Here is a 27,075-nt window from a genome sequence, read left to right as displayed (position 1 = left end):
AATGTGACCATTCAACATAACGATAAAGATATCACTCAAATTTGACCAGGTGGTGCAAGGGTGTTGTCGGGGAGATGTGAACTATGACAAAACAAAACGCTGCATCAAAGTACTTTAGTAGTTTGTCTTTATTCTAATTCAGCATGTGGTGCGGCACAGAGACGGTGTGTTAGTAAATGCTGGGCCACATACTAAAGTCATGGAATGTTATTGTGTTTAAAATTAAGCAATAATATAACACACAAGGCTATGTGACTATACCAAGGCTACGGTGTTTAAAACGCCAGAAGCTGTGGTATAATCACAATATATCACGGCCTTGAATGTATTTTATACTAATTGGCTAGTTCAAACAAATTCATAACCCCAAGGTTTCAGGTTAAAATCCCCCGGCCCTAATTCAACATATCCATCCTATCCTTGAGAAAGACATTGGCTCTCTCAGCCCCAGAGCAACAGCTCTGTAACTTGATCTATGCTCTGACATTTCTGTTTAGAGAAGGACAAACTTAGACTTTTTAGATAAATCAATGACTACTATTAGGGAAATATCCAGTTGTTTGCCCCATTTCTTGTGTGTGAACACCAAGCAAATAAAAAAAAAGGCAGGTATAAAAATGGCACCCAGTCTCAATAATATATAGAAACTAGTAAGAGGGTGCTCAGTGAAGGACTTATCTCCACCAGGCCGGGTGACCTACCCAGGGCTGTGTAAGAGGGAGAATGTGACATTGGCAGGGGATGTCTTGTCCCAATATGGAGTTCCACATGGCTCAAGACTGGCCTTGAAGTACGAGATAGGTTATAAATTCACAAAAAAAAACCTAGTTGTAGTTTTTAGACTTGGCTTCCGTTTAAACTCGGGGAAATATGTAAATGTTTTCACCGTTTCTTTTTATATTACATTGGAAACCCAATGTAGTGCTACTTTTCTTGTCTTTTGTGAGAATCTGGGATGACTGAAAAAGGTCTATTTCTGCCATCTAGAGGCATCAACCAGTTTGGCATTTATCGTTTTCTATTTTTTATGACATTGATCAGTGAGAACATACATTTTGATCACACTCGTAAACCAATAAGACATGGTTACTACAATGACGGTGTCAACATGATAGCACGCCCATATGCTCAGCAGTCAGTGGTCGGGGGTGGAGGGGGTGTGTTCTCATCCTTTTTTCTTTTGTATTCCAAAAATAAAATAAAAAGAGAGATGGAAATGTAAACAATGTCAAGAGAGGAAATGGAAGAAAAAAGAAAGAACATAATAATCAGCACCAGACACAAATAATAAAAAAAGAAATATCAACAGAACACATGACAGACGGAGTGGCTCGGTCCTTGAGCCTTAGCACCAGTTTGCATCCCCCTCCCCACTGTTTGTCCAACCGGGCCAGGAGATGTGGAAGGCAACTCAGTACCAGGACTTTAGTTCAAACAGGTACCACACAGACAGAACTAAACTCTCTCAGGCCTCGAAGTCCTCCGATGTCTCTATGAGAACGTCTCTGCAGAGTCGTTTGTTTAGGAATGGATGGACACGCTCCAGAGAGAGAGACAGCTCACTTGTCATTGTTCTCATCGCCCTCCACCCTCCACCACTCCTCATCATCATCGTCCTCCACCTCTTCCTCTTCCTCCTCCTCCTCCTCTACATACCCGCCCCAGGTGTCATACACGTCCCCGCCCTCCTCCGCCTCCTCTTCTACTTCTCCATACTGACCCTCCTCTCCCTCGTCCTCCACTATCTCCATCTCCTCCTCCTCGTCGTCGTCCCCCTGCTCCTCCTCCTCCTCCTCCTCCTCATCTTCATCATCCCCTTCCACCTCCAACTCGTCCACCTCTCCTTCCTCCAGCCCTCCGTCCTCTCCCACCTCCTCGCCATCCTCCTCCTCATCCTCATCCTCCTCCTCCTCCTCCTCCTCCTTCACCACCACCACATCCTCCTCTTTCTCGTCCTTGTAGGATTCGGGAGTTGGGTGAAAGAGAGAACGGAACGTTTTTCTGCATGCGCCGTCTGCGAAGCAGGAGGTGGTGGGGGGGATGAACCTGGTGGTAGCAGTTCTGGCGTTGATGTAAAGTCGAGGAGCAGGTTCCGGTTTGACCGGCGTGGACATAGCAGCGGCGGGGGGCGAGGGGAGGGAGGCAGCAGGAGGCGGCGGTCTCTGATCCGAGACCAAGGAGCCAGGACCCGACGACGAGGGGGTGGTCCCTCCGGGTGTCATGCGGGCGGCGTTGGGCGCATATTCACGGATCTCCCCCGGTTCCAGCGGGTCGGGGCCACAGGGGTCGTGTTCGCTGCAGGAGAGCTTCCCATCCAGCTTGGAGATGAAGAGCATGCCCTCGCGGTGTTCCTTGCAGTACGAGTTGGGACACATCTCACAGTAGGAGGCCGCCTCCTTGCCACACACGTCACACTGGTGCCATGGACACTCCCATCGCCCTAGGGGGCACACAATCACAGTCAGTACAGTCTAAAACGTCTCCTATGTTAGATGTGCTTTTATTTTGGAACATTTTAACAATGACATTTGCTGATGAATTGAGGAATTAATGAATTAGAAATTCTAAAGAATTTTGCACCATATATTTTCTTTTATATTCGTCATTTCGAATTCTACTCAAACACTCCCGTTTTGTGTATTTCTTACTAATTAATTCATGATTTGTTCTACGTTCCAGTCACACTGTTCTAAAGTGTCCTTCAGATGTAATTGTTATGTTTCAGAATAAAGGCTTCAAATTTAAATAATAAAAAGAATGTCTCAAACCAGGAAGCAAATGGCTTTCAGATCACTTGCCTGCAGGTCTCTTTGACAGGTTGAGGCAGTCGGCGTGGTAGACCTTTGGGCAGCCAGGTTTCTTACAGGACACAATCTGTCCTCCGTCGCCACAGCTAAAACACTCATCCTCACGCTCCTTCGTCAGTTCCGGCTTGCTCTTCTTCTTCACAGGAACTTTCCTTTTCCCTTCTTTCGGTGTCTCTGCTGGCGGCTTGTTCTGAGAGACATTGAGACACTGGATTACTACAAGATTGTTCTGCAGCACTTTGCCAATCTCAGACATGGTACATCGGGCTGAGAGAGATCTCTCAAATATATATTATTTTGATGGACAATGTGACAAATGTAACACCTTGAGCAGAACCTACTAGGCTGGTGACCTCAAACATGGGCAAGCCACCCCGAGGAGACGTAAAAAATATTATCGTTCTCATTGGTATTTATAATAATTTAATTTGGATTTGAATTTACTGTACCAAGCATTTTATTTTATCATGAAATTAAAATGTATTTTTACCTAAATAAAGATGATGTATTTACCTTTGGCCGGACACCCAAGAATCCACTGCAGTTAGGAGCTCCGCATTTACAGACAGTTTTCCCGTTGCCTAAACACTCCAGGTTGTAGTTGAACGTCAACTCCACACCTGTTTGGATGAAGTGCATTAGCATGGCATTTAGCCACAGATGATGGATTTCAACAAATTACCTGCATCCTTTAGACTGCAGCCAAATCCATTTCTCAAATCCCATCTTTTGGCCCGACTCACTGTTCACACTGCATTTGCAAGTGACCAGATCGGATCTGTCACAAATCTGTGAGTGTTCTGCTTTGGTTACCATGGTAACGACGTAGGCGCCTTGACGCTTCAAGTGACGTTTTGGACAGTTTGCTGTCGGGAGGAAACCACCTAACTCCATTTTTTAGGTTTTTTGCATGAATCAGTTCTATTGAACACCCTTTACGTCTGTGTGTTGTTTAGAACATATTGAACCAACGAAAAGTAGCAAAAAGCGCTTGGGATAAAACCTATTAACTCCATTGGACCCTCAAACTAAAACAGGTAACTCCACCACCTCTCATGGAAGTAATTGACAATACATAAAGTTACAAAACCAACTTTGATGAGGCAGTATTGCTTTGTTTTCAAAATATAAGGTTTTCTTTATTTCCTGAAATTTTTATTTTCCTGAATTAAGTGGTTTCTACCCAACAGCAGAGATGTGCAACGTGGATGGTTAGATCAGGTTAGATCAGTCTGCGTTCAGACTGAGACGGATCTCCTGAAATCTGATTTGGAACCACCTCTTAATGTGTCTCAAGTCGCGAATTCCATGTGACTTGTTTGTGTTTTGACAAATCTGAATCCAATCTGGATGTGCCACAGATCTGATTCAGGCTGGATTTGGCTGCCAGTGCAGAAGGGGCCATGGACACCGTCAACAATCAAGGCCAACTCAATAGAAAACAAGTGTGTAGGCAAACTCAATAGAAATTACATTTGCAGACCTTTTGGGATGTCCTGTAGAGCAAATAGGCCCACCCGGGTGTCTCCATTCACTGTCCACTTCTGGGTCTCACAGTTGGGCTGGCAGCAGTGGTTCATGAAGCGAGCCTGGTTGCCCTTGGGCCCGGCATCAATGATCCGGTCCTGGTGTCACAACAATACACATCCTGGGTTAATATAAGTGATAGCTTTTGATTGCAACAAGATATTTATTGGTGTAGCACCTTTCTAAAAAGAAAAAGAAAAAGAGAGACCGCTCAGTGGCCTTGCGATTAGTGTCCAGCCGGATCACACCAAGGACTAAAAATGGGACCCCATGCATCCCTGCTTGGCACTCCGCATCAAGGGTTGGATTGGGGCAAATCCCTGCAACGTTCTAGCATCATGTCCAGGGGGTGTGCTTGCACATTATGCTGCCTCACTGCACAGAAACAGGAGATAGGCTCCTGCCCTATATGGCTTGGCAAGTCTTACTTACTTTTCTTTTCTAAAAAATGATTACACTTTAGTTTAAGTGCATTACACGGCACATAAATAGAAATACTACAATTCATAGATTATCAATCATAGTTTCAATCCCTAGCACCGCCTCACCTTGTCCAGTGTAAGCATGTAGAAGTTACAGATGTCGTTCTCCTGAGCATGTCTGATCCTGGCTCGACATTCTTCCTCATCGATCACCTCTCCCACGTACTCATTCACAAACGCCCCCTGTGCACGAGTGAACGTGATAACGACAAGAAAAAGAATAGAGAGGAGGAGAAAAGAATGAGATGACATGTCATTTTAATTTACATTTACAAGGTTAAGAAAAACAACCCTCCCGCTGATTTCTCCTCAACCACGGACCTTCTTGATGTCGGTGGCGGTGGCGCGCAGCCCCCAGCCCCGGGACAGCGTCCTGAAGATCTCCACGACGGTGTATTGACGTTTGGTGAAGGTCTGGTTCTCACAGCGATCTCCAGCCGCACACACCTGAGGGTGGCACTCGTACATCAGCATGCGATTGATGCACTCGGAATCTGGGCCACACGGGTGTTCATCCGATGCCTTGCAGTTGCACCGTGGGATGTCCGACAAGTCAGCCGTGATGATCTGCACCTTTCCTATTGGTCGGTTCACCTGAGTAAAGGCACAGCACAGTTTTGTTGAACCTCCTCGAGTGGGTGATAAAACAGAGTAACAGACAGATGTGTATGTTGGTTTCGAAACGATACCTTGATGTGTTTGTATGGAGGAGGTTTCTTGTCGTTCTTTCGGTCCTCTTGTAGTTGCCTCATTTCCCTCTCTGTCTGTAGTTCCCTGAACCTTTCAGCTGCTTCAGTCAGTGCTAAGAACACAATACATGATTGAGACATCAACTAGGGCTGCAACTAATTATATCGATTTTTCATAACGAATTTGTCTTGGGCGCCGCTGGCCTAGTTGTTAAGGTGCATCTTAAAATTGCTTAAAGCTAAGCGTTAATGTAAGTTTGCCATCTCCCTCTCGTGATGGAGAGGTAATTGCAACAATGCCTTTATGCCCTTATGCCTAAACTTATTAGCCATATTTTACTATTTTGAAAAACATTTTATAATAATTCAACTAGCCGATCTACATCGACACGTTGTGAGCTTGTACATCGGCTATTTGAACTATTTTAAAATGTTTTTCAAAATAGTAAGAAATGGCAACAAAGTTTAGGGATAAGCGGTAAGGCAACATAGGGCCCCTAGGGCTCCAATTTTGTCTCTGACTTTACCCGCAGTGCGGCCCGCAATTCAGCCGCTGCCCGAAAATTACGAATATAGGAGCGTTCTCTGTCCCTTAATGGTATTTTCGTCCAGCATCACCCGCTATCTTTTTGTCCGACACCGGTATTTGCGCCTAGAGGTGTGGTCATGGGCGTGTTGGCACGCTTTCCCCTAAATTGCTATTTTGGTCACATACATTTGGGAAAGCGATAGTGGCATTTAAAAGCACCCGTAAGCCGTACCAAATTAGTTTGGTAAAGAGCGGCCACCGCGCGCTTCAATGGAGATGTCCAGGCACAGACTAGTCAGGCTGCCTCATCTCTCCAATATTCATATTGCATCTGTTTGTTGCGTTTGTTATTTTCCTATAATCAGCTGAAGTGAGTGCCTGCCACTTCCTTGTGTCCATTGTGTTTATATAATTGTATAGTCAAAGAAGTTATTTGTGCCAGCCTGCCTGCCAGCCACTGTGCGGCTTGTGCCGCATGCACGATTCTTCAGTTCATCACCAGCGCAGAAAATGGTTTTATCCGACTTGCCGAACTTTCCTTTTCACTTCATACCGTTCCGTAGAGACGATCTACATGCACAATCTATATAACAAATGAAAGCCCTAATTTCGTAGTTTACATAGAACTTTGAAATTTGATTTTGAAACTTTGAAATTTGAGCAAGTTGTGACTCAATGAAAAGACGAGTGTTCTTGGCTCTTTGCGTGTGGGGAAAAAAAGAACGACAAGGGGGGCGGGGGGTGCAGCACAAGTGAGAAAGCAAAGGGGTGAGGCTATGAAGCAATATAGCACTAACGGGCAACGCATAAGGGATCTATTAAAGGCAATGGGACGTGGACTGGTGATTGGTCTAATTGTGTAACGCCCAAACCACACCTATGCATAATATAACGGCTAACGGAGGTGTTTAAGGGATTTAGACAGGTAACCAAAATACCAACTTTAGTGGGGGAACACCCTTTCCCCACTCCTAAATCCCCAAATAGTGGCTTTAGGAAGATGAGACAAAAATGGAGCCCCTAGTGTCCAATCCAGTGTAATATGTCAGCATATTTACATTGTGCAACCAGTACAATTTACCTGTCTTGTAGATGGCATCAGCGCCCTTTCCCATCTTCTCTATGTTGTGTGTGTCACCCTCCATGTATGGGAAGACCCGGGCCTGGTATGTCCACACAAAATCTTTGGAGCCAAAGAATTGTACCGGAAACTCGCCCACTTCGTGTTTCATCCTCAGGATGTTGTTTGGAACATCTTTGGCGAGACAAACTTCAGCAGGCCACCACCTAAACACAGATCAGGTGTTATGTTGCTGTCGGGCAGAAACCTTGTATGTCTATATTTGAACTTTTTTGGCATCTAATGCCCTACTTTGTCTACAGTGTCACACAAAAGTAGATAAATCTGCAAGCTGAGAGATCACAACATGCCACAATTCAATGCTTTAGCTTGTAGATCTGCTATTTTGTATGTGAAAGTGAGATAAATATTTAACCAATTAAAAGTATTAACAAGAGCATGTGACAAAAGAATAACTACATTGGATCCACCGGTTCTTTCCTGAAAAGTTTTGGACACATGACGTTGCCTAGATAACCAGGTTCATCTGTCAATACTGAAGAGATCCATGATCCCTGTCCTCACCTGTAACGAGCCCATTTGACCCACAGGATGTCCTTGATGCGCGGCCTCTTCCCAGCTTTGCAGTCGTTACAGAACCAGCTGCCGTGAGGCATCTCAATACTCAGACATTCCTGATGGAAAGCAGCAGGACAGGACTCGCAGCACAGCAGACTGCCCCCTGTAACACCACAGTACAACGTTACAGTACCATACCTCAATGCCCCTTGTAAAACCACAGTATACGGTTACAGCACCATACACCAAGGCGCTCGGGTGGCACAGTGGTAAAGTGCCTTCCCACCACCGCAGAGGTTGTGGGTTCTACACAAACACGATTGGCCTGTGTTCTGAGGGGGGAAGTCGGGCTGTTGACGGGCACCTTTCAGCAGGGAATGTTGGGCAGGAGGTGTAGAACGAAGGACTCCTGGTGGGGGCTCCTCACAGAAATGTGTGTGGGGAGGAATCAATGTCTCTGATACATGTGATGTCACCAGACATCTTTTCACCTGATGGTGAGCACTAGTTTCACAAAGAAGGTGTAAGGCATGCAGGACGGCTGAGGCTCAGAAGTCGTCCAATGATCCATGGGTCGACGGTTCGAATCCCGGCTCCTCCTGTCCACATGTCGAAGTGTCCTTGGGCAAGACACTGAATCCCACATTGCCTCCAGTGGTTGCTACCATTGGTGTGTGAATAAGGGAAGTGAGGACGCTGGTGTCGACTGTTCGCCGCTTCACCTTCCAATGTATGAATGAATGAGCCATTATATAGCGCTTTGAGCATTTGGAAAAGTGCTATAAAAATGCCATTCCTTATTATTATGATGATGCATAGTTAATCCCTCGCAGGTCCACTCCCTGCTGAACAGGCACCCTGACCAACCTGCAGGAGTGGCCAGTGCAATGACCAAGTATGTTCATTGGAGCGCCTGGCCAAGCCAGAAACCCTGGTATAGGAATTGTACCCCCAGTTACCATGGTGGCGAGCATGAACTTTACCCCATGCACCACCCGGACACCCCAATAAAAAAATAAATGTAATATAATTACAGAAGAAAAGTCTTACCTTCAGAGCAGACAAAGCACCAGCTGACATTTATGTGTTCGTGGTTCTTGCAGCCCTTGCGAGGGGTGAAGTGATTTGGACAGAGGAAGCTGTTGTTAGCCAGCACCAAGCTGCCTGCAGCCATGCAGTTGTCATTAGCATGGTAGGCCACAGGGCAGCGTACACAGCGAGCCAGTCGACCTACACCATAGGACACAAAGGAGGTTCGATATTCAAGTACATGCGAGTGTTCCCTGGTGGATCTGTGATCTGCAAGTCTCGCTGATAGTGTATTTAGCAGATATACTCAAATATCTTGCTTGGACCAGATGTTCAAGATGTTGTACAAAAACCAATAACACATGTGGGCGCTGTTGCCATCTCAAAGTAACACAGCCACTGTGATATTTGTAAAATACCGCCTCAAACAAGATTCTTCTCAAAACAAAAAATACTCAGGCTGATGAGCATTAGATACATTTTCATTGTTTTTTCACCGTACTTTTTCATATCAGCCTAGCACCACCAGGTGGTCGATTTATTTATTGATAATTGAGTTTTTTGTATTTTTACTAACCCTAACCCAAACATCGGTACACGTTTTCCTATAGTCATGTGATCAAGACGGATCTGTCCAATTTTTCATAATTCTATCCTGATGAAGTTTGCAGGAGTGGCCCTTTTTGAATGAAATTCCTCAAATCATGAACGCTGTGAAACTTTGCATGCACATTCCCACTAGGGCTAAGCCAAGGAAGAATAGCCACCCTACATTTTTCAAATCGGCCTCATGGTGGTGCTATAACAGGCACGTTTTGGCCTATAACTCTTGAATGGTAGGTCATACAATCAAAATATTTGTTCCCATGGGTCATCACCATGCTCCATGGAGCACACTTTTCTAGTTCAAGTTGTGTTTGTTGACCTAATCATCACTTAGTTGGTTAATGTTTTGGTAAATTTGTAAATGCAAACCACACAACTGGAGAACCATAGTTATCATAATTCCAAAACGTTATCTTGATGCCCTCCTTCCGGGGTATAAATTAAATAAACATTTCATTCAAATCTAAAGTCAAATATAGGGTAAGTCATAAAAACATTACTATAATTTTGTATTATTGGTGCAATGCCCGTTTGGTTTGGCATGTCTGCCGTTTGGAGCAGGCCAGTTATGAAGATCTCCACTCATCTGAATGACTTCACTCACACTCAACGCTGTACTTCCATTCCTTAGCAGTACCCCCACCAAGTGTGAAGTCGATCGGATGAACGGTTCTCGATATATGCAAAAGAAACAGATTCTTGGAATTTATAGATAGATCGTGTTTCTTTTGTGGCTTAAGAGCTTACCTTTGGAGGTGCAGAGGTTAAGCGGGTTTGTGATGTGGCAGGCCAGACAGACGTGCAGCGGGCAGCGGAAGCCTTTATTCTGTGGTTGTGTGACCGAGTTAGGCAGTATACAGTCTTCATGGTAGAACTTCCCACACAGAGGGATCATACAGCGCTTCACCCGATTACCTGACTTCTTACACACAAAGCATGTGTGAACACCTGAGGACAAGAAGCAAAACTAATGAAAAACAAAACACAACAAAAAACAAAGGTTGTTTCCAGATCGGTAGTCTCTCTCGTGTCTCTAGACGTGTTGTCTCCCACAATTTTCAAATGTTCCCGTCTAATAGTATGTACCATTTCTTCAGAATCTCCTCCAACTTCTGTTTAGCCTGTGCTGTCGCAAAATTAACTCTTACTGGAAACCAAATTAGTCAAATCCTATCTGGCAAGAAAGAATATTTTGAAGATATTTTAAAATACACTTTCTTGAACACCACATGACTGGTCACAAGACCGACACAAGACTGGGGGCACCGTGGCACAGTCAGTAGTGCTGTCGGCTCACAGCTAGAAGGTCCTGGGTTCGATTCCCGCTGGGGATGCTGTGGGTGGTGGGGGCATGTTCTCTCCTTCGCGTCATCAGTGCCCATACCCGAGACGGGGTTGGTGAAAGGGCCTTTCTGTGTGGAGTTTGCATGGTCTCCCCGTGTCCCCTAGGGTAGGTACCCTCACAAAAACATGAAGTAATCCTGGTCTCTAAACTACCTCCCCCTGGCCAGCTGGGGCGCCGGATGGAGGGGAAAGGAACTGGTCGGAATAACGTGTTCCTTCCACGCGCTACGTCCAACCGGGGAAACTCCCCCCTGTCAGTTGAAAAGAAGCAGCTTGGACTCCTCATGCATAGAAGTAAGCATGAGGTCAATCCACTGCCCCCCCCTGGCAGAGGAAGTGCCCAGGATTACATGATTAGATAATTGACAGTGACACTGGGTGAAAAAAAAGAATAACATGCACCCACCAGTAGTGCATTCATGACAGAGGAATTTCCCTCTAGGAGACGCTGAAAGGCCAATACACTGTGGGTGAAAGGCTCCAAAGCACTGGCCTTCACACACCAGAAGTTCCCCCGTCCTCTCACACACCTGCAGAACGACACAAAACCACACACTGAAACTGGCTACTTGACCACAAGTTGCTACAACTTTTAACACAATAAGGCCAAAGGGTGTGTCAGACTAAGTCCTGCAGAAAAACTTCATACACGACAAAAACAGCGGGAGGCCTCTTACAGAGACACGACAAGTTGAAAAAAAATCTATTTTGTAAAGCAAGAAACCCCAAGAGGCTATGGTTTACAGTGATGGAAATTAGCAGTAGCTACACTATATGCTCATCAGTTCACATCACATCAGTTCCATGTATTGACTGTTGAACTGTAAATATGTTAAATAGCAACATCCCTATCAAATAAACAAACACATAAATAAATTAAAAATTAAACAAAGAAAAACATCAGGTCTGGGCAACCATCTTACCTGACAGACATTCTCCTTCAAGGTTGCTCCTGTCTTCCCTTTCAACTCCATCTGGGAGAAGAAGCTATCATTCAGGCTGGGACAGGACACCTGTCGAAAGAGAGAAATAATAAGGAATAATGTAACTTTGGGTGACAACGGAATTAAAGCAAACTTCGACACTTTGGTAGAGATCTGGTTTGTGCAGTTACGGAGCAACCACTGAAGATACTGTACCTCTAATAGTTGGAGTTACATCGTGGCAAGTACTCTACCTAAGTTTAGTTTTAGTTTAAGCTACATATTCCTTTCCAGCAGACATCTGCAATGACCATGCTACTTAACTGCCACATTTTATTGATATTTTCCATGCACCTCGTGTACAGTATATATCTCACACTGCCATATTTACAATATCTGAAATGTTTCCTTCTCTATCTCTTTCTAGCTCTCAAGAATTTAACCGTTTTTTTCTTTTTTACACTTGTGACAAGAAGAGTTTATATTCTGTTATGACAGGTTGTTTAATCTGCTATTGTTTGGACCTTAATCCAATGTGGTGACAACTACAGGCAAGGAGCGGACTATGAGTTTCTGTTGCCGTACAGAAATGAAGACAACTTTTAAGGAAAACCTGCAGTTGTCCCTCCTCTTACAATTGAGCCTGTTACAGTTACTCAGGCACACCTTTGTTCTACTGGCACAAGGACCAAGTATTCAGCTCTTACAGATGGGGTCATCGTGACCATGCAAGAATTTACAAACTGAATTGACTTGAGAGTTACATAACAGGTTACCTCAGGTTTGGGAGTTAGCGCTCCATTGGCTGGGCCTTGTCTCTCCCCAAGGCTGGAGCACTCCATGTCTATTTCCTGTTTGGGCGTTTTCAATCCCGGTGGGCTTGGAGGCCCAGAGACTATAGAGGTGGCGAGGACATGTTGGACAGCAGTGATGGTGTCAGCCGACGTGCTGGGTGCAGGCACTTCCTTCTGCACAGATTCAACCTGTGCAAAACACCTTCAACTTTATTTGTCCTCTGAGGGAAATTGGTTTTGCAGCAAGACATACAAGATGATATAGTACAAAACGGGTACATAGGGTACATCAAACGCTACATACTACAATATGACGTCACTCAGAGGTTCGGGTGGGCGGGACCAGAACTAAATTTGGTAGTTTGGAAGAGACATCCCTCTGAAATCTCTCTCCATCGACCTCGACCATTCATAAATACAACCCATCACTAGGAAAGGGCAAAACCTGTCCTCCATACTTGTCACAAATTCCCCACAGCTCCTTGCGGCCGCAATATTAATTAATTTAACCATCGGTCCCAGTGCTCCTGTCTAGTGTACACACTGCTTGAGCGACTCGCTGTGACTCGCTGGAAGCCACAGGTGACAATATGAAATACAATTGTCCGTCAGATGTTTTTTCATCTGGGAGCCCTCCCGAACCAAACTGACTTTGGTTTCTCAGGTGTAGTATGCAGCTAGCTTAATCATGCACAGGTGACTGACTAGCTCCCATTAGTTATCAACCCACCAGCCCAATATCTTTGACTTGCATGTGCTCCGTGCTCAAAGTGCAATTAAAAAGCAAACGCTTCGGTCCTAAGACCCTCGTCAGTGCTATGGACTGACAGTGATTCTTCTAGCTTTATTGTGCATACTCAGACACAGACAGACATGCATGTTCACTTAGGCACATTCAGGCTTGCACGTGCGTGCATGGGCGCACACGCACTCATCACATAAACACACACACACATCACAAGTGTAAATAATGTATTTGTTGTTATTTGTTTGTTATTTTTCATACCTATGTGTGATTACTTTGTCTACTTACTATTTGTATATTATCTTTGGTGAGAACCACATATAAGCCCTCCATGGGTTTCTTTTCTCACCTGCACATATTTCTCTTTTATTGATGTTACCCTTTTTTGTACTGTTTTTATTGTGCGAATAAACTAAACTAAACTAAAACTAAACAATTAAACCATAGAAAAACATATGAGCTTGCACATCTGTTTTTTTCCCCCTGAATGTTTGACTATTATGTCATTAAGACCCACTAGAGTTGAAGCGGTTAAGAGTTCTGGTGATACCTGAGTGGCTGTGACTTCTGGCTTGCTCTTTGAGGTAACTCCACTGTGTCTCTTTGCCTCCTCCTGGATGACAAGGAGAGAACCAAAACAATATGTTCCCAAGAGTACTGCAACAACAACCCATGGATCATAGGACATACTGTAGTTGTTGGGTAATGTCTATTTGGACTGAAGGTATACTATACCTTCTCCTTTGAAGGATCAACAGAAACTTCTTCGATGGTGCATTCCAGGACCTTGTGCGAAGACTTCCTCGGCCTCTTCCTCTCTTGGTTTACAGGAGCTATGGGATACAAAAACTTATTTTTTACTACCTATACAACCGTTCTTACATTTGAAGGATTTCTCAAGAAAAGACATTTTAAACTTGGCCTACAGCATCAGTATATTCTACATCATACCAATATATAATAATATAATTGCTTCCTTTTCAAATCTAACGCATACTTGTAATACTAATATATGACGTGTTGTTTGCCAACAAGAGTTGCGATAGAGTAAGCTTAAGCTATATGAATTTATTAGGAAGTTTCTGTCAAAACAGAGTTACATTGGCTAATTGAATTAATATGAACCAAATATCGATATCTGATGTCATTCCGCACATTAAAAAAACTACAGAACAGAGGGGTTGATGATAATGTGAACAAAATGTAAAACACACACACACACACACACACACACACACACACACACACACACACACACACACACACACACACACACACACACACACACACACACACACACACAATTTACCAGCGTCCAGAGGTAGATGAGTGTTGTCTGCTGCCTCTGTGGAGAGACAGGGCTGCGTTGGGGTCACTGGGTGTGCCACAGCAGGGGCCTCATCCTGGGATAGGCTATCTTCCAGTGGCTGCACAGAAAGCCCAGCAGAGGGGGTGGGGGAGGGGGAGGGGGATGGGGAGCTGGAGGTGACAGCACCTGGTGTGGAGCTGAGATGGAGGGGCGACGGCAACCCTGCTGTCTGCTGTCTAACTTTATCACCGACTGGACTAGTACCCTGTGGGATGCAAACAAAAACAATTCCGCTGAATAATGTGGACATCAATGTAATACAATGGTCTGAATTCACACGCACACATTTTTTCAGAATATTGTCTCTGCCGGGCGTAAACCTTGCATGTCCAAAATTGTAAATTTTCGGGTGGGAAATGATACGCAGCAAAGGATGTCTGGATTGTGATTCGAAACCACGACACACCGTCAGGTTGGCATTGCAGCCTAGGCTATTAAGCTTTATCGACTTTAAAATATTTAAAAAAAATGACAACATAGGGCATTAATTTACATAACATAAAAATGTGAAATATGGAGATAGAAAGCTTCCACCCAACAGTGACGATATACATACTGTATATACAGATAAGTGACAAACCAATATAAAGTGTTGGGTTATTTCATGAAGGTGTCGCTTATTCGTGGCGAGTAAGTGAGTGGGAATATGAAAATACTTGTGCTTTATTTATGCTGTCAGATCTACAAGCTCACAATGCATTGCGTTGTGAGTTTATAGAAGAGCTATCTTCGGGGCACGACACAAAATACATCAAAGTATAAAGTAGTCTTATATCATGTGCACTGCAATGCATTTATGTGGTTACTCTGTATGTTGTTGTTTTTTTTTATTCATTTGCAGGGCCCCTCCCTAAGTGGACTGAAAGCATGCCATGATAATGCCTCGCCCACAGCATGACAGAGCCACCAGACCTCATCATTGGCAGGTCAAGCATTCAGGCTCTTGGTGTACACCACACATGCACTCGCCCACTTGTGAAGACGGATGACTCATCGGACCATATCGCTTGTTTCTACATCTCTGTAGAACAGTGCCTATGGACTGTTTTTTGCACCACTGTATTCGCAAATGTGCCTTTAGTCTTTGTAATGAGGTGTTTATGCACTACAACCCTACTATATATAACATCCCTCTGACACTGTATAATGATCTCCTGAATTGACAGTTTTCAGGTCAGACTTGAGAGCAGAGGGAAGTGCAGTTAGGGGATAAATGTCTTGCTCAGGGACAATTCCAACACATTGGTAGGGCCGGGAATCAACCCTGAGACCTTCTGTTTCCCAGGCGGCCTCTCCGTCTATAGTGTGTACCAAAATCTCCTGGAGGGGGCGTCAACATATGTGTCACGTGGTAGCGGCCGCCATACTTGTTGGCTTGTCTGGTTTGTTTACATTGAGCGACTATCCGTGTGCTTGTATACGTTCTTTTTTTAAACTGACCTCACAATGGTGCAGACTTGCTCAGTAAATAAGTGCCACAGCAGGTCACGTCGAGGGAATGAGCCAGAAAAAGGAATTAGATTTCCAGCATGGAGACAGCATCAAGGAACCCAGATTGACGAGTTTACAAAAAGACGTAGAATGGCTTGGATCTCGGCTGTACGGCGCAGAGACATAACGTTCAACGTAGTATCTAAGCACAGCCGTGTTTGTTCACAACATTTTCCTTGTCCTTGTAATGTATTTGGGCCCGACGTTCTTATATCCATCCTGGTGTTGGTTCACTATGTTGTCACCAAGAACAAGCTCAATATTTACAAAAACATACCACCGTCACTCTATTCTGAGTGATGTGGGCTAGAATTTAATGCCCATGAGAGGGCCGTCCCTAGCTTTTCAGACGCCGCCCCCTCTTGGTGACGTACACGTTTTCACACGCTATAGATGGAGAATGTCTCAAGTGACATTCTCAGCCACCTGAGAATTAGTTTTTCCTTACATATCACAATCATGTACAAGCATGATGGTCAGAGTGTGTGTGCGCTTCATATTATAATTTCTGACACTAGCCAGTTTAGTTTGTGACTGAACTCCAATAACAAACCCTCTTTAATAGTCTCTCTTGTTAATCTTGATCCAAAATCAAGGTCAGCTGATTCTGCTCAGCATTTTTACTGCCACCGAGCATGATCGGATAGTACTTCTGCTTCATCATAGCATTTTATGCTGAATGTGTCACTCTCCTGTATAATACACAGTACACATACAGTATATATATATATACACACACACACACACACACACACACACACACACACACACACACACACACACACACACACACACACACACACACACACACACACACACACACACACACACACACACACACACACACACACACACACACACACACACACACACACACACACACACACACACACACACACACACACACACACACACACACACACACACACAGGAAGACCATAGCGTCAAAACACGGTTCACTGTTGCAGCCATCATCTGTGTTCATTTATCTCTGAAAAGCAACTTACAGGTAAATATGTATACTTTCTGAAGATTTTACTGTGTGCATTATACAGTTATAATTCAGTAAAGCAAACCAAAAGTGAATCCAGTGATCCTTGTTTTTGTTATATGAATCTTACATAATAGTTGTTTTACACTGAAATTTCCAAGCCATATAAAGATGAATAAAATGTTACCGTCTTGGAAAGCTCTGTATTTTTCTTAAATTTCTTCTTTGGGGCAAATATTTGTTCATACTCTTCTGTCGACTCCAACAGCCTTTTGCTTGGTTTCCGGAGCCGCTTGGATTCTGACTGCGCTGTGGAAGGAAACATGGAACATATACGATCAGCTTTTTGGTCGTCGTCAGTTGGCTCAAAGATGGTTAAAATGAAAGCATTTTACACATCTGTTTTCCGTGAGTGACATGGTCGTACAATGAATAAACAAACAATAAAGGGGTTAGGCTTTATAGATGTGATCTCGGACTTACCAGCCGTTTCGCTCTTCTCCAGGATGTGCAGGTTCTTCTCAGTACCGAAGTTCACATCAGGAGACAGGGCAAGGAGTGGCTTTGCCGTTGCCACGCCTCCGGAAACCCCGTTCACCTCCATGGTCACCCCAACGACGCCCCGCACCTCGGCTGCCCTCTCAGGAACCCCCCCAGCCATCTGCCAGCGCTTCTTTGGAGCCACTTTGGGATCAGAGTTCTTATCGAGGTAGCTAACTGTGGGTTCGGTGGCTGTGACAGCAGAGCTAAATCCGGGTTCTGCAAGGTCAGCGTGGCCGCTAACAAACTCTCTGCCATAAGCCAGGTCAGCTAGTTCAGGAGATAGGCCAGGTATGCTGACCTTTAGTTTGGCGGGCAGTCGCTGCTTTCTACGTTGTTTGTCCGAGCTCGGCCCCTGAGTGAGAAGAGGCATCCCTTCACATTTGTAGGTGTCATTTTTCATGATAGCTTTAGTCCTGTTCTTGGCTTTGACTGCTGTGCTTTTGGATGTTGATGGTTTCATTGGCCGGTTCAACCGGTTGTTCTCCGTTTTGATCGCTGATTTCCAGGTTCCACCACCCCCCGAGAGTGGGTCATTCCCTGAGGAGCTCGGGATAACCATAGGCTCCTCTTTGATCACCACTGGTGTTGGAGGGACAGTCAGAGGTCGGCCCTCTTTTGCTCTGGTATCATGCATGTCCTTCAGCAACATCAGGAAGGTACTGAATTTGTAGTTGGCATCAGGGTGAAACGTAGATAAATCAGGATCATCACACTCCTCCTTGACAAGGGACTTAAATGTTAGTTCCTTGACATCTTGGAACGCGTCCATGGGTGAGAGAGAGGATGGAGGGGAGGAACAGGACGATATATCAGAGACAATATTCTCTGTTTTAATCTTGACTGGCTGCACAACGGGTTGCCCGGGGCCTAGAGATGGAGACTTGGTCTTTATCAATGAGCCGTTACGAATTAGCTTTTTATCAGGTTTTCTGGCTCGTCGTTTAGGGGACAATACACTGCTAGGGGACAGGTCAGTCTTGATCTGATCATTACCAATAAAAACTTTATCATGCTCATCATCAATGCTATCATCTGTTGAGTGTTGGCAAGAGGTTGATGTATCATTGACTTCTGTCTCTTCCTCTGCTTTCAAGGCCCGAGTCATAAGACGACTGCTGGCAGGAAGAAGCGTAGAGTGCTCGTTAACAGAGCCCTCTAGCGATTCTTTAGAGCTCTCCAAACCCTGTTCAGACTTTGTTTCATTTTTTTCTGTATCGTCAGGAATCTGTTTTGGGGGGGAAACGCTAGGGACAACGCCAGACTCAGCGTTCTTAGGAGTGATTTCTTTCTCAATGGACTTGCCTTGTAGTTTCTTAGGACCCTGCTCTTTCTTATCTGACCTGCCTTGTAGTTTCTTAGGACCCTGCTCTTTCTCATTGGACTTGACTTGTGGTTTCTTAGGAACCTGCTCTTTCTCATTGGACCTGCCTTGTAGTTTCTTAGGGCCCTGCTCTCTCTCATTGGACCGGCCTTGTAGCTTTTTAGGACTCTGTTCCCTCTCATTGGACCGCCCTTGTACCTTTTTAGGACCCTCTTCTTTCTCAGCAGACTTGCATTCTGGCTTTTTAGGAGCGTGTTCTTTCTCATCAGACTTGCCTTGGACCTTTTTGGGACTCTGTTCTTTCAAATCGGACTTGCCTTGTGGCTTTTTAGGACCCTGTTCTTTACTGACCAGTGTCTCTGGGTCCTGCGTTAAAGGTATTTCTGTTCGTTTCGGGCGCTGGAGCATAGGTACTGAATCCAGATCCGCGTACGGTGAGTCCTTGGGCTCTTCTTTAATTGGATCTACTGTACTGCGAGTCTGGTTGATCGCTGCAAGAGCAGCCGGCTCCTCCTTCACTCCCCCAATTATATGTCCAAATATGTCAGACAGGCATTTCTTTTTCTTCTTAAAAGCCCTAAGTGTACCTGGGGGATTTGGATTCGGGGTAGAGTTCGTGACAGGAGGGTGTAGATTTCCATTGGCCGAAGAGCCGGATGGGAGGGATATATCGGGGTCTGTTGAAACAGAGGGGATCTCCTGTGGACTTTCAGGAGGAAGTGGAGTGGGTACCCTTTCGCCTCCATTGACAGACGTGGTCAACGGGCTCTCTGCACCACGCTGTCGACCCGAGAGCAGATACTCTGCTTCCGCCACACTGACTTTCCATGCAGTCAATAAACTCTTGGGTATCTGCGAAGGACAGAGTAATGTTCAAGAACTGACATTTACAAACAAAGGTTCTGAATATTTTCTAAATTCATTCCATGTAAACTTACTGTATACTTGTAGCTCATCTCCTTCTGCTTCCCTCGCCGTCGAAGCACTGGGAGATTGTCAAATTGATGACCACCCTCAAATGGGAGAATGGCTTTCCCCTGAACCCAGGAAGACTCTACGACCTCCCCGATCGTTGCCAGAAAATACAAACGGCACGGACGTGGACTGGGCACTGCAAGGACAAAACAACTTTATTGATGCATTCAAGAATTTACTAGTTTCAACCTGGCAACACTATTTTGGGTATGTCATCAAATATAAATATCCAATCTACAAGCTATTTTCGGCTATTTTTTTATTTTATTTGTAACCCCTTAACTCGGACCGGGTCAAATTTGGCACATACCAGTTAATGGCCAAATATAGGCGAGATGGGAGAGTGCAATACTGTAATACTTGAATCTCTTGATATATTTGCACAGTGTGGGTAGGATAATAATTTTTTGTACTATGTATGTATGTATGTACGTACGTACGTACTGTATGCATGTATGCATGTATGCATGCATGCATGCATGCATGTAATGTATAACGCTGTCTCTTGGTGCCCAAGACAAATTTCTCCTCGGAGACAATAAAGGCTAATTGAATTGAATTGAGGTGGAAAAGGAAGGCTGTCAAGGCCTATTGGGTCAGTTTTGGCACATGCCAAGATAGGACTGGAAGCACTTGGGTGCCATCAAGTGGTTTGGAGAATAAATGACATTAATTTGAAAAAGCAGGAAGTGGAGACGACAGCACATGGATCTAGGCTGCCAGTGTGTGACTTACTGCCCAATTCTGAGATAAGTTGTGCTAAAATAAAAATACACACCAGCTAACTCGATGACTCAACAAGAAATATATTGAAGTAGATAACATTTGACCTCACTTATTGTCTGAGTGCTAAGTAATAGTGTAATAACTGCAATAGTGTAATAAGTGTACTAGTGTAATAACTGTAATAGCCTACTGCCCTAGATTTGGCACATAGCTACACTTATATCTATCGTTTGTGCTAAATTCAAATTGAGTATCTCATCTTAATATAGCATCTGATTGATGGCAGAAACACAAAGATTTTAGAAATGAATTCTGTCCAAAAGGGGTTATATAGTATTAAATAGGCCTAATCATACTCCATCACTCGAAAATTGATACGCTCGTACAAATTCTTGTGACCTTGTGCAAAACTTTACTACAGTGGTCGTCAATTTTTATGTGCTTAAAAGGTATATTCAGTGATTTCACTTAATTCAAATATCACTTATTGTTTTTGTTTTGTTGTGATAATCCTCCCTACTATAGAGTGTGCCATATAAGGAGTTCCTCCCTGTCCCCAGTGAGCCCCTGGGGTAAAAAAAAAACGTAGCTTTAGTTTTTGGCTAGGTGGCCAAGTCTTCATCCAATCAGGATGAGAGGGGCCTTCCGCCAATCATGATCGAGCAGAGGCCGGCCTTGGTGTGCGTGCTGTTGGCCTGTTGCACTTCCCCTCACTGTAGAGCGTGTGCATGTGCACGTCTGGCTATCGGGCGGACCGGGGTTTTTTCCAAATCACCCAAATCACTGAATGCTCCTTTAACCCATTAAGCCGATTCTACAAATGCCTTCTAAATCTCAAGTAGTTCTCACACTTTCAAGATTTTTCTAAATGTGAGCTTGTGCATCTGCTATTTTTGAATAGCCAATGCAACAATCTAAAATGACAGATGCGTTCCTGGTTTGGGTAATGGCTTAAAACAAATATTTCAACTCGGCATTTGCTGTGAATTGAATTTAAAAATGAAAAGGGATTCCGGGGTCTGACATTCTTCTCTCTTTGACAAATGTATAAATCTGTCACACCCCATCCCAAACATGACAGTTTCAGCACTCTGCTCCATTATCCCAAAACTGGGAAAGCATCAGTGTCATTTTAGACGTTTGTGTTGGCTATTTTTGAATATGCTCGCTGCGAGCTTGTACATCTACCATTTTGGAACATTTTAAACGGTTTGTGTTTTTAGTTACATAATCAATATAAATAATACATGACTTTGCAAACAATGCATGTAGAAGTATGTACAGGTGAAAAGAGTCCCTCCATAAGAAGAGGCAGACTTCCATCACGTTAATATATTAGTAATCAATGAAATATCTGATACAGACTCTTTTGTGTATTTGATCCATATTTCTTTGCACGTTCGAATTCAAGTGCTGAAGGTTAAATTGTAGTCGTTTTCACAAAGCACTCCTCATTGGAGACACTTCAGTGACAATGTCCATCAGTCACACAACTTCAGTCTCACCTTTCATCTTTGTGTGGTTCCCCGCCTTGGGGTCAGAGGTGATCTGACATGGCCACCATGGTCTTCTGTTGAACTTTGCCCACACCAGGTCCCCGTCCATGTACTGTGCTGTTGGGAGGGGCTTCTTCTTTGGGCTGTTGGGCTACACAGGACAAAGTAAACTTGTTAGTATATTATGCAGAACACAGGCAAAATATTCACAACTGTGTTGCCGTACATGCAGCTACTGGTAGATTATACTTTTCTGCCACAGACCTGATGTTCTAAATAAAATGTATAAGTTAAATTATGAATTTCAATTAAGTCAAGGAATAAGAAACTAGTCTTGTTTGTTGTTGGCTTTGATACGTTCACAGATGACAACAAACAAAACGAAGCTTAAAATGGAACTATAAAAGTGTGGAAGACTAGGAGAATATTTTGACCAGCAGCAGCTGCACGTAAAAACTGCAGTGGTGGACGTCTCGAAGTCAGACGGACCTACACCACTATTGCATTTTTCTAAATCGTAAGTAAAACGTCTCACTAGTGTGTGTACGCACGCACGCGTGCTTGTGTGTATGTGTGTGAGAGAGTGAAAGTCTCCCTCTCACGGTTGTAAAAATATATTCTTCTTATATTTTATTAGAATAAATGTCCCTCCTGTGTGAATATGATGGGATAGTTAAGTGTACACTACTGAATTTTAATTTAAGTCATAATGGTGGTACCCAGAGAGCAAAATATTTTCTGAGGTGGTACTTGGTGAAAACCACGGATCTATGAGAATACATAATTACAGATCCAGGCCGTTAAAATAAATCCCTACTGCCGTTTTATGTCTAATACTGTTATCCATGCATCTTCAACCGCTTATCCGTAGTCGGGTCGCGGGGGCAACAGCTCCACCAGTGTTCCAGACTTCACTCTCCAGAGCAACATTAGTGACTTCCTCCTGGGGGATCCCGAGACGTTCCAAGGCCAGTGAGTCGATGTGATTCCTTCAACTGCGCCTTGGTCTGCCCCGGGGTCTCCTCCCAGTGTGATGTGCCTCGAGGACCTCCCTACAGAGACGCCTGAGAGGCATCCTAACCAGATGCCCGAACCACCTAAGTTGGCTCCTTTCCAGGCGAAGAAGCAGCGACTCTACTCCGAGTCTCTCTCGTGTGACTGAACTTCTCACACTATCTCTATCTCCCGTTGAAGAAAACTAATTTCGGCCGCTTGTATTCACAACCTTATTCTTTCGGTCATGACCCACACTTCATGGCCATAGGTGAGAGTAGGAACGAAGATTGCTCGGTAGACAGAGAGAATACTGTTACTTTTCAGGAAATGGAAAAAAAACAACTTGTGTTCAGATCCAGTGTAGTTATTTAGTCACAAGCTCTTGTTAATACTTTTCATTGGTAAAAACGTGGGTAATTTAATATTGAACTTAAGGTGGACCACTTTCACTTTCGAATAATTTAAAAAAAATAGCAGATCTACAAGCTTACAACACGATGCGACGCTTATGGATCAGCCATCTTTGCACATGAAAAAGTAACGAATCAAGCGATGCTTGGTTAAACCAGGAGTCTTCCTCAATAAAATGACAATCAATATAACAGCATTGGGTAATCCGGTTTCAATACAAGTACACTGTGGGCATGGCTCAGTAGTTAACATGGTTACCTCACAGCAAAAAGGACGGTCCTGGGTTTGAATACGACTATGGCTCAATGGGGCCTTACTGAAGTTTGCATATATTGAGGGCTGTGTTCCATGTGGGTTTCATCTCACACCAAAAGCCTTGCATGTCTTTTGGCAAAACACATGCATGTTAGGGACATGCTGCAAATAGTTAAGATGAGTTGAATGTGGAAAATGTAATTGGTCAAATAAGTAAACTAAACAAACTAAACAGAAGATTGAGGCAGTATCGCAGGCACTTCAGACTCACATTAGAGTTGGTGCTGGCCGGTGACATTAGACCCCGGTCAGGAGTAGAGACGAGTTCATTGTCGCTGTCCGAGTCTTCACCCATGCTCCACCCATCTCCCATGGTGATGTCAGGCAACGCGCTGGGGCTTAGTGTGGGGTTGAGTTCAGATATAGTCTTAGCCATAAGATTAAAGACAGCAGGTTTGTATGAGCTATGATTGTCTGCCCCTGAGCTGGAAGTTGTGGTCTTACGGTCGGTTACAGTTCTGCCCCGGTTCCGTTTTGGGGAGCGAGGAAAAGGTGTCAGCTCTCCATCACTGTTCTCCTCCACCTCCTCCCCCTTAACTTCTCCGCTGTCAAACAGCGTGGACTCAAAATGCAGGTAACCATTGGGAATGGGGGAACAATGCTCCAAGCTGTCAGAACTGTGAGGGGAAAATCCATTTTTGAAGGGCTCCATCTCATCCTCATCTGGAGAGGGTGGCAGACGGACTAACGGAGCCTCAAACTCATCATCCTCATCGCTGATTGGGCTTGGGGACGGTGAGTGGATGTGGTTTCTGGCACGGCGGCTCCCTAGGTCAGACCTGTCAACCAGAGTTCAGGTTTATAGTTTATTTGTGAAAGTGTGCAGTATTTTACATGCAGCACAAGCAATGCAATGGGATACTTACCACTTCCTCTGTGGGCTGTAGCGGCGGGATCTCTCTGGCTGGCTGTAGCCCTGGACAGGTGCCTGTTTGAGTGTAGAAGATGGCAGTTGCATGGCTGACGTTTTCTTTGAGACACGCTTAGCACTGCTGCATTGGTTTCCATAGGAAGTGTTGGTCAGGCCATTGGGGGGCCTCAGTTCTGGCTGGCCTGAGCCAAATACTGAGCCTCCCCTAACAGCCCGTCTGTATGACTGACTCATGTTTTCATGGCTCTTTCCTGTAAAAATCCAAATGGTGCCTGTTAGGTCAGTGCTGCATGAGGGTTTTTCAAAAAATGTTGATTAGTTGGTCGGGTGATCAACATTGTCATTCATGCACCGGGCAGTGTAACAAAGGATCTGATGATAACATAATGCAATCTCCAAACACCGCTGAAAACAGAGCGACAATGGCACCCGGTGCGACAGTAGTAGGATAGCAGGCACAGCCAGCCACACACATAGCCTGCACAGCACACACTAATATGCCGACATTGCTGCTGGCCTCCATTCTAAAGGCCGCCGGACGGCATAAGACAAAACAGGATACAACCTCTAGTGTTGCTCCGTCCATAAATGAATCCACAAAGTATACTACTGTAAAATACTATCGCTTTGACTGATGATCGCTGATTGTATCAAATCCAAGGAGCGCAGACTAGAGGTGGTGACACTAGCCATCTCTCCCTCTCCCACATACACACTCACACATAAACACACAGTCACACACACGCAACCCCACACAAATAACATAGGAAGCTTACCTTACAAAAGGGGACTGGACGAAGTAAGTTAAAAAACTACAAACACGTGGGATCAGACGCGACAAACTTACCATTTGGAGGTCGGCTGCCGTGAAACCAACAGCGGATGTTTCAGAAATGGGCATAAAGCGAGTGTTTTTCTCGATTTGTGAAAGCAGATCTGCTCAATCCCAGCTGCAGCAGCACTAGCAGGCCAAAGGCAGGGGGAGAGAGCTCTCATTCTCTCCACCTCATCTCCTCCTCATCAGACCCTAAAAGACCAAAAATCTCAATGAAATAACCTTTCCATTGACGCTGTAACACACAACTGCAGCGGAATGTCAGTGTGCCATGGTTGGTCCCGCAGCGATCACAATAATATAAGCTTATATATATTTGCTACATGCTGTCGAAGAAGTGCCCCTGGTTGTGTTAAAACAAGCCCAGACTCACTGGCTGTGTGTTGGTGAGCGGAGCAGCGACCAATCGGCTCAGATACCCAACCCCCCGTCTGACTGTGCACAGGGCCGTAGCACCACACACACTCAGTCACACATACACGCACACAGTTACACTGACATTCACACGCGCACGCTGCTTTAATTTAGATATGTACGTTTATTTTATATATGTAAACTCATGGAATAAGAATAAACTATAGCGCATAATAATCGCTCTGTTGGTTTGTAAACCATTCGTGCTGCCTGCCAGTCAGTTTATAATTAAAGGCCGCGGATTCTCGAAATTGGCTCGGGATCTGGTGTGTGTTTCATTGTGTCGCTTGCTGAAAAGGAACAGATTAAGATTAACAACGCGTCGTGGATGCGACATGTTAACTTTGATGATCTGTTATTTTTCTTTCGGCGAGCGACACCTTCGCGCGGCGCAGTATATAGGCTACATGAGGCCTGGGCGCGTAGGGGGAAACACGGCCTGTGTGCTGTGTAATGAAACTTCGTGCGCCATGTTGTTGCCTCTGCTCTGTCTGGAGAAGATTCTTGACATGAGGAAATCTAGGCCGCTAGGTGCTCTACAGGAAAAGGAAAAAAGAGACCTCGGCAATAAACGTGTCAGTGTTGCGAATTCTACTACTTTCAAATAATGACCCGGGCCTATTATGTTCTCGTGCTGGGTTCTATGAGTGTATAATATGGGTATTATGACTGAAAACTGATTTATCCCCAAAACGCGCATGTCGCCACGACATACAATAAGACACGCTGCCTCCTGCAGTGGGCCAGTCCCCGGCCGGTGGATCATCACACAAAGCCCGGCCAGGGGCATTGATCCCATCGAATACTTACCTTTCTGTGCTACAGAACTGAACTGCTCGGGTACATTTTTGATACGGTGGTTAGCCTACAGATTTTTCCTAAGCTTTCTGGCAGGCTGACCGCATGAGACTGACGGAGTAACCATGAACAGATACTTAACCCCCCCCCCCCCCCCCATACATAGGCCTACATAAAGGATCATTTGCTTGGTGTGTTCACTTTACCCTTTTTCCTCTACTTTTTCAAAACACAATATAGGTCCATTATATAATGTCAAAACGTAACGTACACTCACACAATACATCATTTATACGATTAAAAAAATGAAGGTATTACTATTGTCTGGGGACATGAGACCTCTTGTGTCTACTTCAAGAATTGCATGCTTCGTGCTAATGACATGTACTTACAGTAGGCTACATTAATC

General features: G+C 44.5%; 1 protein-coding gene across 1 annotated transcript; it reads right to left on the bottom strand.

The window, feature by feature from the left end:
* Positions 1-1,465: 1,465 nt before the first annotated feature.
* nsd1a (nuclear receptor binding SET domain protein 1a) lies at positions 1,466-26,762 on the bottom strand (the record flags this gene model as incomplete). The annotated part of the gene is made up of 26 exons (XM_079496933.1): positions 26,679-26,762; positions 25,467-25,646; positions 24,615-24,870; positions 23,960-24,527; positions 22,036-22,177; positions 19,768-19,940; positions 17,449-19,681; positions 17,153-17,274; positions 14,424-14,688; positions 13,850-13,947; positions 13,665-13,727; positions 12,352-12,558; positions 11,576-11,665; positions 11,059-11,182; positions 10,056-10,256; positions 8,724-8,903; positions 7,680-7,836; positions 7,116-7,321; positions 5,506-5,618; positions 5,138-5,410; positions 4,883-4,999; positions 4,291-4,432; positions 3,321-3,427; positions 2,799-2,997; positions 1,831-2,440; positions 1,466-1,505 (listed from the first exon to the last, which is right to left on the bottom strand). The coding sequence occupies exons 3-26, from the start codon at positions 24,851-24,853 to the stop codon at positions 1,466-1,468; spliced, it is 6,669 nt and encodes a 2,222-aa protein (XP_079353059.1). The 5' UTR covers positions 24,854-24,870; positions 25,467-25,646; positions 26,679-26,762.
* Positions 26,763-27,075: the final 313 nt, after the last annotated feature.

This window comes from Electrona antarctica, assembly GCF_951216825.1.
Source record: "Electrona antarctica genome assembly, chromosome: 1".
Classification (NCBI taxonomy): Eukaryota; Metazoa; Chordata; class Actinopteri; order Myctophiformes; family Myctophidae; genus Electrona; species Electrona antarctica.
This window is presented reverse-complemented; position numbering and strand designations above follow the sequence as displayed.